This window comes from Pogona vitticeps, chromosome 2 (assembly GCF_051106095.1).
Source record: "Pogona vitticeps strain Pit_001003342236 chromosome 2, PviZW2.1, whole genome shotgun sequence".
NCBI classification, from domain to species: Eukaryota; Metazoa; Chordata; class Lepidosauria; order Squamata; family Agamidae; genus Pogona; species Pogona vitticeps.
Window position 1 is genome coordinate 23839764 of NC_135784.1, and position 13843 is coordinate 23853606.

The 13843-nt window shown below is 43.0% G+C and overlaps 1 protein-coding gene across 1 annotated transcript; it reads left to right on the top strand.

Moving 5' to 3' along the window:
* Positions 1–9472: 9472 nt before the first annotated feature.
* On the top strand, positions 9473–13843 carry LOC144587507 (uncharacterized). The gene has a single exon (XM_078388371.1). The coding sequence runs from the start codon at positions 9641–9643 to the stop codon at positions 11393–11395; it is 1755 nt and encodes a 584-aa protein (XP_078244497.1). The 5' UTR covers positions 9473–9640; the 3' UTR covers positions 11396–13843.

Genomic DNA, 13843 nt, shown 5'->3' on the forward strand with positions numbered 1-13843 from the left:
TTAAAGTAGTGCTAGACTAGGACTCAAGACACCTGGGCTTAAATCCTCCCCCGCCCCCGTCAGTCATGACTCTGAGCTGTCAGAGATCCTTTGTAAATTTCCTTCCTCATTATTTACTGTCTCTTGTTGACTATAATTCTTCAGCTGTTCATTAAATAATTTTCCTCTTGGTAGTGGGATCTCACTATTTCTAGTATTGTTTGAAGGGTAGATTTCATCCCAAAATTGCTCTTGCTGTGCCATTCTGTTCCAGCTGCCCAAGATTCAAAGCCCCCAAGTCTCACAGTCCAGTTCGCTGATTGTATCTGTGTCCTAGTTGATCCCTGGTAAATTGATGCCAGGTAAACAGATATTCCAAGTCTCCAGAGTCAATTCAAAGAGTCCGCTTTGGCTAAATAGGCCTGAACCAAAATTTAAACCCCCAAAGTACGAAGGTACAATGCAATGGTTGTATCCACGGCCTGATGGCCTAATTCCCACAGGTTTACACCGGCTAGTCAAACACAAATACTTCCAGCTCCTGGGGCAGTTCTCAGAGGATCTACTTTGGCCAAACAGGCCTCAACTGTAGTTCAAAAACCCCAAATATCACAACCAACCCAGTGTTTATATCCAGCCTAGTTCCCACATTTCTGCATCAGCCAAAACTGGAATTCCAGGACCCCGGAGGTGGTTCCAAAAAGTTCACTTTAGTCCAATATACTAATTTCCACAGTGCAGTTTAAAAAATATCCACTTTAGGGTTAATTGTCCAGCCAAGCGTGAAAAAAATCAAAAAGAAGTAAGGAAAAAAAAAAACAGGTTTCCAGGCTTTTAATCAGCAGTCGATTACTCAAGGTCACTTTTCTGGGTGTTAAGCCAAAAAAATTCAAATAGTCGAAACATGAGATAAAGTCCAGTCTTGACTAATAATAACTTACGAGAAAGTTTCTTAAGGTTTATAACGCCAAATTATAATGTTCTTAAAGTATATTTTAAATATATTTAAATGGGTAGTTAATGTCCCATAAATCTTTAAATTATTTTCTTTGCATCGACCATCCCTCTCTCCAGATTTTCTGCCGCTCTATGACTGATTGATGAGATTGATAGAAGGTTCTTTTTTTCTGTATATAAGAATTGTCTTCTCTAGGGGTAATCATAAGCATTCATAAGTTGTAAAAATGTATCTCACCCAGTTGTAACGCTGATGTTGAATAGCTAATTATTGCTTCTCTTATTGTCGGCTGCTGACGACTTGCAAGCAAGAAACTGCTTGATTCTGCCCGTTGGCTGATTAGGGAGTTTCTTGGATCAAACAGGGATGACCACTGTCCCCCCCGTGATCAACAGGTTTCCCCCCCAGTTCACCACCTCTCCGGGGTGGTTTCAACACCCTAGGGTGTCCCAAACAGGCCAGAATTCAGCCCAGGGAACACAGCTCTGTTCTGCTGCTGTCTCATCGCGGCGTCAAGCCATGCTCAGCCCTGGGACTTTCTGAGTTGCAGGACTGTCCCTTTTGCCACTTCCCCATCCCCACATTTTGCTGTTTTCTTAGACCTCAGCAACAGTCTTTGTGCGATATGGGACAGAAATAGATACCAATGCAAGTTATCCTGGTTATAGTGCAAAGTATTTGAGGGTGCTCTGGTTCTTCAATGTGTGATCAAGAGCTATTAACTTTACAAAAAACCTGCTCCACATTTGTTGATAAGGACTTATCCCTCTGTTTGTACTTTTGGACTCTCACTGATGCAGGGCTGGCTTTTGTGATTGTCATGATGAGCCCCTGCGCTATTAAGCTGAATAGTGCACTGCTAAAACGCATCACTTTGTGAGGTGAAAATTATGCCTTTTTCCCATACTGTCTCATTGAAATTTAGGAATAAGAGGCATGGAACCATTCATAGAATAATGCAGTTGGAAGGGGCCCATAAAACCATTTAATCTGACCCACGGCTCAATACAGGAATCTAAATCATGGAAAAATATCTGACAGATGGCCATCTAACTTTTCTCCAGCATATCTCCAGTGTTGGAGATACAGTACAGTAATTGGTCCTATTTTTGTACAGCTTTAACAGATAGGAACTTTTTATTGATATTCAACTGAAATCTGATTACTTGTAATTTGAACCCATTATGACATGCACTCCTGGATAATTGAGAACAGATCCTGGCCCTCTGTATTACAAACTCAGATATTTTGAAGAGTGCTATCATATATCTCCCAAGTCTTCCTCCTGCCCCCACCCCCAGTGCAAAACATGCTGTTTGATCAATCTTTCCTCACAGGGCTTGGTTTCCAGCCGCCTGATCATCCCTGTTGCCCTCCTCTGAACTTGTCCTATTTTGTCATTATCTTTCCAAAAGTGCAAAGTCCAGAAAGAGACACAGTACTGGCCTACCCAGTACCAAATAAAAGGAACTAGTACCTCATAGATTTTGGAGACTATCTTTCTGTTAATACATCCTAAAATCACATTTGCCGTTTCTTGCAACCGCAGTGCCTTGTTAGCTCACATTTAGTGTTCTACAGTTCTAAGATCCTTGAGGATTAATGGTATACACTCAGGAGTTAAGGTAAATAGTTTAAAAACTGGGCTAGATGGGATGCTAATACATCTCTTCATCAAGTAAAGGTGGTGTAAAATTGGGAATTAAAGTAGAGAGTCCCTCAATAAATACTTGAATTTTATTTTCTGTTTTGTGAGCCAAAGGCTTGCCTTCTATTGCTGTAGGTTTTTCGGACTGTTTGGCCATGTTCTGGAGGTTTTTCTTCCTAACATTTCGCCAGTCTCTGTGGCCGGACATATTCAGAGGACAGAAGTCAGAACTCTAAGCCTTTGACAATGCAAAGGCTTACCTTGCTCCACATTTTCTGCTCTAGGCCTACAAACAGATGTATACTAAACTATCCTTAAGGTAATAGAACTACAGGGGTCCAAAGCCATGCTTGTACCTACAGAGAGAAGAGAGATGGGTAGTTGAGCCATATTTGCCTTTCGGATTTGACAGTGTATAACAGTGGTTCCTAACCTTGAGTTACAGTGGGGTCTCTACTTAAGAACGTCCCTACTTAAGAACAGTCCAACTTAAGAACAGCTCCATTTGCTAAATTTTGCTTCTACTTGAGAACATAAATCCAAGATAAGAACAGGAAAAAAAACCTTTCCTGCTCTTTTTTTAACCTTAGGTCATCTTAGGTGAAAAAAAAAAAATTCTCCCCCTGGTGGTAGAGTACGTATTAACCAGCTTTGCATTAGTTAATGCTTCAATGTACGAACGCACCTCTACTTAACAAAAAAACAGCCAGAACGGATTAATTGGTTTTCAGTCCATTCCTATGGGAAATTTTGCTTCAACTTAAGAACGTTTCAACTTAAGAACACCATTCCAAAACGGATTAAGTTCTTAAGTAGAGGTTCCACTGTAGTTTCTGTGGACGGAAAAGAGCAGATACGGATTAAATGGTTTTCAATGCATTCCTATGGGAAATGCAGATTCAACATAAGAACTTTTCAACTTGAGAACCACCTTCCAATACGGATTAAGTTCTTAAGTAGAGACCCCACTGTACTCAGGTGTTTTTGGACTGCAACTCCCAGAAGCCTTCACCACCAACTGTGCTGGCTGGGGTTTCTGGGAGTTGCAGTTCAAAAACACCTGAGTAACCCAAGGTTAAGAACCACTGGTGTATAACAACATTCCTCTCTAGGTCAGTGGCTACCAACCTTGGGTAACCCAGGCGTTCAGGGACTGCATTTCCCAGAAACCCTGGGCAGCACAGCTGGTGGTGAAGGCTTCTGGGAACTGTAGTCCAAGAACACCTAGGATACCCAAGATCGGTAACCACTGGTCTAGAGGAGTGGAAACAGGGAGCAAGTCTGAGCCAGGCAGATGAGGTAAGGAGTGCTCTGAAAACAGGATTTGGGGGGTTGATGTCCAGGGCCCAGTTAAGAGAAGGGCCCAAGCCAAGCACACGGGTTTCCAAGTGGATTTGCCACATTCTGATGTAAATTGAGTGAATACAGTTGCATCTGGCGGATGAGGTAGGCAGAGTAAGTCCGTTAGGAAGTACTGATTGTATTTTTCCCCCTTTTTCTTGGTGTTCTTAAGCCAGCTTGATCTTAATTGTTAAATGCTTAGCTTGTGGGCAAAAGCTTCAAACAACACTCCGTATTTAATGATTTGCTTATTAATCTGTTTATTAATCATCTTTTGTTCACTATAATGATGTACAGCTCAATAACAGGTATTAAAAAAATGTTGTATAGCCGTTTTTAACATTAGTTTTGACAGACGAAAGATGTCATGAATGCCAGGTCATCAAAGAGAAGATCCTTCTACCACTCAGTCACACTACCTTATGCGACATGATGTGGGTGTTTGCCAGGCAGGTAATTCATTGCACTGCTGATTGGAAGCCCCTTCCTGTGAGCCCCTTCTCTCAACACCCCCTGAGCCTCCTGCTTCAGGGTGGACAAAACACACAGGTTGTTGCTCCTGGTTACAAACCAACCCTGCAAGGTAGAAACTGAAAAGCCCACAAAGATTTTTAAAAAAACTACAATGAGGTGCATAAGACACAAGATTTAGTACAGTGGTGCCTCGCTTAACGAGCGCACCGTTTAACGACAAATCCGCATAGCGATCTATTTTTTCAGATTGCTAATGCGATCGCATTGTGATGTTTTAATGGGTAAAACATCGCATTGTGACGATCGGTAAGTGTTTCGCTTACCGATCTTCGCATTGCGATGTTTTTTTTAACAGCTGATTGGCGGTTCCAAAATGGCCGCCAGGTGCCCAAAATGGCCGCCGCAACCATTTTCGTGCCCTGCCCTCACTTACCGAGGGCGCAAAAATGGCGGCGCTATGAAGGAACTTCGCTGAACAGTGAGTTTGGGCTCCATAGGAACGCATTAAACGTCATTGGGTCATTTTTACAATATTTTATGTTCCCCAAAATTTTATTGCTTTTCTTCCTCTCTTAAGTGCTTGTTGTGCTGGAATATATTTATACCATGTTGTTGGGCAGATATAGGGAATTCTAGTCCAAAAAAGTAACTTCCCCTGAATCTGTTCCTAACCTGCCATTCAGAGTTCACCACCATGTTACAAAAGTGTTCATATACTTTTCCCCCCTCTGGCAGGCCTGCTCTTTATCTATACCTGAGAGAGTGAGAAAAATATACACACACACCCTCAAAAGTAGTAAAACTAAGAGTCTGGTTTATTAATGCTTTGCACAAAGCAGGAAGTCCTAGAGAATGACATCTAGAACATATGCCTCCCTGACTGACATTTAGGAGGCATTTTACAGTAGCTCAGTCATGTACGCGCATTTAATTATTGTCATGTATGCAGGCCCAAAAATTTGTTCATATAGGAATTAATGATTAGAAACATAGTATGATAATGAACTATAGCTGACATATATTATGTGCTGACCCAAGCTGTGAGCACGAAAACACAAGATGCTGAAGGACGCTTCCACGAGGCCCCCGACCAGTATTCTTCTAAAATGAGTGCCTGTGCTAAAATATAAGAAATATTTTGCTTTTCTCTGTCTCTCTGAGTTTGGTGCTAGGAAAGTACGTGCTTGCTAGCCTGCAGTTTGTATTGGCCGACCACGAATATCCTGTCTACCTGATTTCCTCTTGAAACTATTCTAAAAAATGGCTTGCAACAACAAGTTAGTAGAATCCCAGAGGTAGGGGGAATTGCCCCCCTGAAATATCTGCCCCTATGCTGTCTCATAGGTAGAGACCCTATAGGATAACCTCCTTGACCTACTTGTCAGCCAGTGAGGATTTTTCTGTCCTTTTATTTCCTTGTGGTTAAACGGCATAAATTAAAGCTCATAGCACTGTTTGTCTCGGGGTCCCTCACTCTTTGAGAGACCCGGGCGATATCACTCGAAATAAAACAGCGCTTGTTCTTAACCTGCTGACTCTGTGTGTGTTCAGTCTCAACTGCCTGGTTTTACAAGAGTGTTTCAGCACTCCTAGATCTCTTCTATCTGGCTCACAAAGCAAAACATACTTGTACAAAAGTGAAAATCCAGAGTAAATTTGTCAGCCATCATCTGGTGTCCCAGAACAAAAATACTCTTTGGAATATTTGTTAACGTCCTTTGTTTATCACCAGTGTCACTTTGGTCTGCTCCTTACGCCTTCGGCTTTTAGTCCATGAATGTCTAACCATTTGTCATGCCAGCGGAGTCCAGAGGCACACTTCCTCTTGTAAGCAGCAGCAATTTTGCCAATGGTTCAATATATGCTAAATATCTGTGTGGATCAGGGCCCTGTTTTAATGGGTCTCAAGTCTGAGTCTTCAGGCCTGAGTCCCAAGCCTGGAGTCCAAGTCCCAAGTCTGGGAGGGAAGCCAGACGGGCACATGGCCATGCGCAGATTCAACTGTGCATGCGCAGAGGCAGCAGGCCCCGCTTCAGTTGATAGGCAGCGCATGCTCAGACAGAGTGGGCCTGGCTTCTGGAAGGGAAGCCAGGCCTGCCACCTCTGAGGATGATGCCAGCGGCACAGCGGTGTGGCAGCGGCAGTGCAGCAGTACACACCAGTAAGGAGCCCCATCTCTATTTGGGAATCAACAACATGACTTTGAAGCTTCAGGTCTTGCAGAGATTTAAAATGCTGAAAAGGGGGGAGGGGGAGGAAGCTGACTGTGGTCCTGCCTAACAAACGCACACCCTTCAGACAAACATAGGAAACAAGGGGGGATGGAATGGAGATTCTGGAGGGGAAAAAAACACGTGCTTAGCCAGATTCCTAAATCTGAGGGGATCCACGCTGCAACATTTTACTGCAGTTCATGTTTTTAGTAACTTGAGGTACGCCTTTGAAGAGTTCTGGGAGCAACTGTATCCGTTTGGGCCAGCATTTGTGGGGGGGAACAAAATTACTTTCTTAACTTCTGCGGAAATCGTTGGTGAGGCGAGAGCGAGCAAAAGGGGTTGAAAGTTTCCCTCCTGCTACCGAGCCCCTTCGGGCATGCGCAGTGTTGGCAAAGCGCTTCCGTTCCCCTCTCGTTCCTCGTCCTTTTGCACGTTCCCTGCCAGTCTTAGGAGACGGAATCAAAAAAGGGTCTTGGAAACTTTCAGAGCCAGGAGGAGGATTCCGTCCACGAGCGCTCTGATTTCTGCGTAAGAATTGGACCCAGAGGCAGGAATCCTTTCTCACCTTGCTTCCATCCCGGTAAGTCCTTTTCTGCCCCTTTTCCCGCAACCCTTGTGGCAAGACGTTTGTGCGTTCCTCCGGCGTTAACGAACGGCTGGGGTCGTTAAAGTAGTGCCGTTACTTCTGCCTGTAATTTCCTGCGGCCAACCTGCCTGCAGTCTCTCCCCATCGATTTTAAATTGCGCGCGTTTTAAGTCCCGGGCACCTCTCTTTATGCCGCAATCAAAAGAGGAGCTTTTAATGCACGGGAGATCAAAATAACAGAATAAAATTTTATTCCCAGAAGCCAAAGGCTGGGTTGGGCGACCCCGTTCCTTGGATCCCTCTACAAGGGAGGCGAGCCGTCAAGATCGGTGTCGCGCTTGGAGACAAAAGGCAAACGAGCTCCGATATTGGTGGAGAGGTCACGATCCTGGCTCATGAAAGCAGAGGGCTGCTCCCTCCAGACACTCAGTGACTCCTGTAAGCATTAGAAAGAGTGATCTGCAATACTATAACTCTTGTTATAATTCCTAGATTTCTTACGTGCCCACGTGTGTGTCTTCTTAAACATGCCTGCTTCTTGGTTTGTGTAAACTGTAAATGGAGATAGGAGGTCTTTCCAGCAACTTTGAGGATCTGCATGATACGATGCTGAGCAAACGATTCTTGCCAGGGATGGCCGGAAAACTGGTCAACAGATGTAGTCCAGCCCTTCCGAATACCACCCAAGCCGCCCCGTTTTCACTTTAGCCTAAGAAACGGATAAGCTAAGGAATAAATAAGGGTCTGTCACTATCTTTGCCCAGAGATCTGCTTTTGAACTCAACCAAGACAATGGGCAGATCTATGGTTTTAAGGAGGGGAACAAGATACTCTTTAGACCTGGAGGGGCGGTTTTGAGGCTCTTTCAGTTCCCTTTTCCCCCTCCCCCTCATGTAGCACTTTTGAAAGCCATCATCTTACTTGATCACTTCCTAAGGCAGAAGAAATGAGAGGAGAAAGGGGGGAGAGACCAAACCTTGCAGTCTTTGGGAGATGAGCATTTCAACTCAAATCAGGGGTTGCACAGAGTTCTTGCAAAGAACTGAGTCGCAATTTTCCACCTCTTATTTATTTATTTATTTATTTATTTATTTATTTATTTATTTATTTATTTATTTATTTATTTATTGACTTAGATGTTTTTCGCTGGAGTTTTTGCAGCCTTTTAGTCAGTTTGGCTGTGCGGGACCTTTTCTAGGTTGGAGTGACCGTCCCATCTATCCACCACGAACCGGTGCTTCCTTCTCTTCCTTTGAATTTATAGAGAGCCCGGCTTCTCTGTTGGTGCGCTTTCTCGCCCTGAAGAGACCTAGTCGCACCGTTCCAATTCTGCCTTGAAAACTTTTGAAAAAAAGAATCTGTTTGCAAACAACAGGTCCTGGGTGGAAGGGAACAGGCAGAGGCGGGGTACGTGGAGTGGAGGAGAACAAGCCGTGACATCTGGCCTTAGTAAACTTGCAAAATTAATTTTGATGTACAGGAAACAGAAAGAGGCAGTTTTCACCCTTGCGCCCATTCCGGCTTCCTGCAGATAAAGAGAAGCATCTGTGTGGTGGCGGTGGAGGCGAAGATACAGACCACTTCGATCAGCAGCAATGCCCCAGGATGGCTTATCTCTGCCCCAAATAACCATACATCTCTTGCGGAGTTAGAGCTCAGTTTCCCCTTTTGCATCTATTACTCCCCACCAGCCGTGTGAGTTAAGGTGGATCACAACTTTCCGATCTGAGATAGTATTGTATTTGATCAACATGTTGGAGGGAAACAAGTCATGTCAGATAACGTCTTACTTCAGGAAAATGCCATCCACATATTGATGACACCTAACCCCGGAACTGTTGCCTTTAGTCCACAATTTTCTATTCAAACTGAAACACTGGATGCATGCTTGCTGTGGGATTATTTCTGTATGTCTCTGTTTGATCCATAGTTTTCCCTATCTGTTGTCTTTCTACCAGAACTGGGAGCTCAAGGTAGTTCAAATTGTGATTAAACACAAGTACAGATAGAAACACCATAACTAATGTTAAAGCACAAATACATTATAACGTTAAAAGCATTATTTAAATGAGTTTTATGAAAAGGCACTGAAGTTAAAATCATAACAAAATATGCATTTGATTTAAAAATACTTTATTTCCAGCAGCCAGTCTATTGCTTAACGCCCATTACAGTAGGAAATGTAAAATCTTGAGATGAAAATGAAAAAATTTAGCTGAAGATCATAAGTCGTAATGATTTGGTTCATGCATTTAGAGAGGGAGGGAAAAACAAGGAGGCAAGTCTTGATATTCCCATTTTTTTTTGTTTGGTTTTTAGAACAGAGGCTGGGGAAAGAAGCAAGAAGGAAGAGGTTCTTCAGACAGAAGGTTCTCTGAGGGAGGACCACCGGACAGCAGTGCGCCAAAGAGATTAAAGTGAAAGCTTTGGGAGACACAATGGCCAGGAGGAGAGGCAAAAAGAGTTCTGTGAAGAGAAAGAGAGATCCTGAGGAGAAAGATGTTCCCAGGGAGGCTTCAAGTGAAGTAACCACCCCAAAGGGAAGTCACAGTGAAGAGACAGACGAGGCCAGCTCAGAGCAAGCTTCCAAGCTCGACGAGATATCTGGACCGCCATTTAAGTGCTTCGACTGTGGCAGAATTTGCTCTCACAAATCTGCTTTGGTTGTACACTTGAGGTCCCACACAGGAGAGAAGCCATTTCCATGCACCGTTTGTGGGAAACGGTTCAGTTCCAGAGGAAATCTCAACCAACATGAGCGAAGCCATTCAGGAGAGAAACCACACCCCTGTTCAGTTTGTGGGAAACAGTTTCGCTCCAAGTCAGCCCTGATTAAACATGAAAAAATCCACTCTGGTGAAAAGCCACATGCATGTCCAGATTGTGGGAAAAGATTCCTTTCTAGAGTACATCTAAATAGGCACCAAAAAATCCATTTAGGTGAGAAGTTGTTCACCTGCTTATACTGTGGGAAAGCCTTTAGACAAAGAGAGCATCTTAATACCCATGAGAGAATCCATACAGGCGAAAAACCATATACATGCATGGACTGTGGGAGAGGCTTCAACTGTCAGTCCAATTTTAAAAGGCATCAGAAGATACACACAGGAGAGAAATCGCACCCATGTTCAGTTTGTGGGAAAAGATTCAGAAGTAGTTCCGATCTCATACTCCATGAGAGAATCCACACGGGTGAGAAACCTTATGAATGTTCTGACTGCGGGAAATCCTTCAGTTGCAGCTCCAATCTCATAACTCATTGTAAAATTCATGAGAGAGAGAAACCTTATAAATGCCTGGAATGTGGCAAATGTTTGAATAACAGCTCTGATTTTGTAAAACTTCAGGGAATGCATAAATACAAATGCTCAGAGTGTGGGAAGAACTTCAGCCAAACCTCAGTCCTTGAGATACATGAACAAAAAGACACAGGTGAGAAACTGTTTGCATGTTCACATTGCAGGAAAAGGTTTAACTGTAGGTCTGACCTCATTATACATGAAAGAATTCACACAGGAGAGAAGCCATATGATTGTCCAACGTGTGGGAAGGACTTTAAATCAAAGCGTGAACTCCGTCAACATGAGAAAATCCACACAGGAGAGAAGCCATATGATTGTTCAACATGTGGGAAGGCCTTTATAACAAAGGATAAACTCCTTCGACATGAGAAAATCCACACAGGAGAGAAGCCATATGCATGTTCCTACTGCAAAGGTACGTTTACTTCAAAGCGTGGCCTCATTCTACATGAGATGCTCCATACTGGAGAGAAACCATATCAATGTTCCCACTGTGGGAAGCGTTTCTCACAAAAATGTCGGTATGCTGTGCACGTGAGATTGCATTTGGCAGAAAACCCCTATGCTTGTTCAGAATGTGGGAAAAGCTACAAAGATCCTTTCTACCTCCGGCAACATCAGAAGATTCACACAGATGAGAATCCATATAAATGCTCAGAGTGTGGGAAAAACTTCTGTGCAAAGCGAGATCTCCAGTCTCACCTCAGAATCCACACAGGAGAGAAACCCTACCCGTGCTTTGAATGTGGGAAAAGTTTCCGGATCAAATACCAGCTTGTAGTTCATCAGCGATCCCACATGGGAGAGAAACCCTTTAAATGCCTGGATTGTGGGAAAAGCTTTACTACAAGTTCAGCTCTTACACTACATTATAAAGTCCACAAAGAGTAAGAAACAAGTAAAAATGTTGTTGAGTGTGAGGAAAGCTTCATCTGGAAGACCACCCTCATAACACACAAAAGTAAAACCCACAAATGAGAGAAGTCATGGGCTTGATTGGTGGTTGAAAAATACTTTCAAAATACTGATCAAGAATGAATCCACTGAAAGAAGAAAATAAATAGTGGACACGGACTGACCCTGGAGAGAGCTTGGCTCGGACAGCATAACTCATCAGCAAATCCACAGAAATAGCTGACTGAGTGACGAACTAGTGGTTCTCAAAGGTGAGATCTTCCGTTTGTCCATTTTCTGTTGTTGTGCCTTTGCTTTCCCTTCATTCTCTTTTGTTAGATCTTCCATTCGTTTTACTCTGTCCTCAGTTTTTACTTTGCTTGCCTTCATGCCCTGTATTTCCCCCTGGACCGGTTTCATGTCCTTCCCCATCTGCTGACATTCCTTCATTGCAAAGTACATTTTAGAAAGCACTTGTTCCAATTTTTCTATCTATCTGGTTTGGTACATCTTTGGCCAAATCTTTCACACAAGTTGTTAAATCAGCCATGTGTTTTTCCATGCTTGCTTCTACAAAACTCCTCAGAGAAGTAGCCCCTCCTCCTCCTTTCCAGCATATTCTTGGACCTCTTTAGGAGCGGGGGATTCTCCTTCTATTCGTCTAAGCCTAAGGCGTTTGAGACTACTGTACAGTCTGATGGTTTAACCTCCAGTGTCCAGCAAGGAGTTTTCCAGCTCTTAGAACTCTTAGAACTCTTTTCCTTCTCATAAGCAGAGTGATAGATTCATAACACAGAAAAGCAAAATAATCTTTAACAGTTCATCAGCTGTTCAGCTTTCACTAGCGTCCTTCTGAGTGAACACGAAAGTACATTCTTCAGATAACCCAGGAGGCTTTTACAGTTTAGAAAGCACTTCTGTCTCTGCTTGAACTTCTCTCAAAGGATTTTAAGCAGATTTATTCACATTTAGGAGAAAGGCATTTAACAACTTAATTACATTCAGCAGGGCGCAGAGATGAAGATTCAGTTGCACATTCCTTCTCGGGGGGGGGAAGTGATGTCTCGTAGTGATTTAAGTTGTAATGTACTGAATGTCAATTAGAGGTCACTGCAGAGCAATTGTTAAACATACTTATTTTCACGTACAGTGGTGCCTCGCTTAACGGGCGCTCCTTTTGATGACGAAATCGCTAGACGTCGATGTTTTTGCCATCGCAAAAGCGATCGCAAAACGATGTTCCCTATGGGGGAATTTCGCTTTTGATGATCAGTTCCCTCCTTCGGGAACTGATCATCGCAAAGCAATGATTTTCGGCCAGCTGATCGGCTGTTTCAAAATGGCCGTCGGGTAAACAAAATGGCCACCCACTCTTTTCTGGCACGGATTCCTCGCTGCACAGGCAGCGAAAATGGCCGCGCTATGGAGGATCTTCGCTTGACGGTAAGTTTCAAGCCCCTAGGAACATATTAATCGAGTTTTAATGCGTTTCTATGGGCTTTTTAAAATCGCATTACGTTTTCATTTTACAGCGATTTCGCTGGAACGAATTAACGTCGTAATGCGAGGCACCACTGTAACTCTACTTGAGTAGTGGAGACTCATTCAATCTCTATGGGGTTTACTTCTCTGACAACAAGCAGTGTTAAATGAATGAATGGTGTTTGTCACCAAGGCAGAGTCTGTGGAATTTTGCACTGGCTCTGTTAGCCTAGCTGGAAATGCACATGAGAGACTGAGTACATTTCCTTATATCAAGAGAAAGCCTGCTATGCTCTCCAGAGCCTGTGAGATTTTCCATTGACTCTTCTAGCCTAGAGATCTACTATCATAACAGAGTAATGTAAACATGAAAAGATAAATAAGAAACACCCATGCCTGTAAAAGGGTGAATGTAATGTAAGGAAGGTGCCAGCGGTTAAGATACCAGTCAGCGAGCAAATTTAGCTGAGCCATGAGGCAATGAGCTGAGAAGCCAAGGGGAGAAAAAAGGAAACCGCAGCAGCTGGAAAGAGCAGTACAAAAATCAGATTTTCCTCCTTCAATTTTAACTGGCAGATGGCTGGGTGAACACTTAGAAAACTTAATGTTTTTCCATGTGTGTATTCCAATATGCTAAAAGGCTAAGGAATGTATTTAACTTTTAGACAATATGTGCTTTTAAAGCTCCACACTTTTATTTTTGGATTGAAATAAGATAGATGTTCTTATTGTAACTTTTTAAGCTAAAACCTTGTATTTCTCCAACTTAAGAATTTGTTTAGAACATGAATACAGCCTTCCTGTATTTTTAAACTTATGTATCTATACCTTTGCTGATAACTGTAAAAATGATACTTAGAGGACTCATACTTTTGACTTCTCTAAAAGTTAAATGTGTTCAATAACTTCTGGATTTTTATGCTTAGAGACCCTGTGGAAGAATAAAGTTTGGAAAATTAGCAA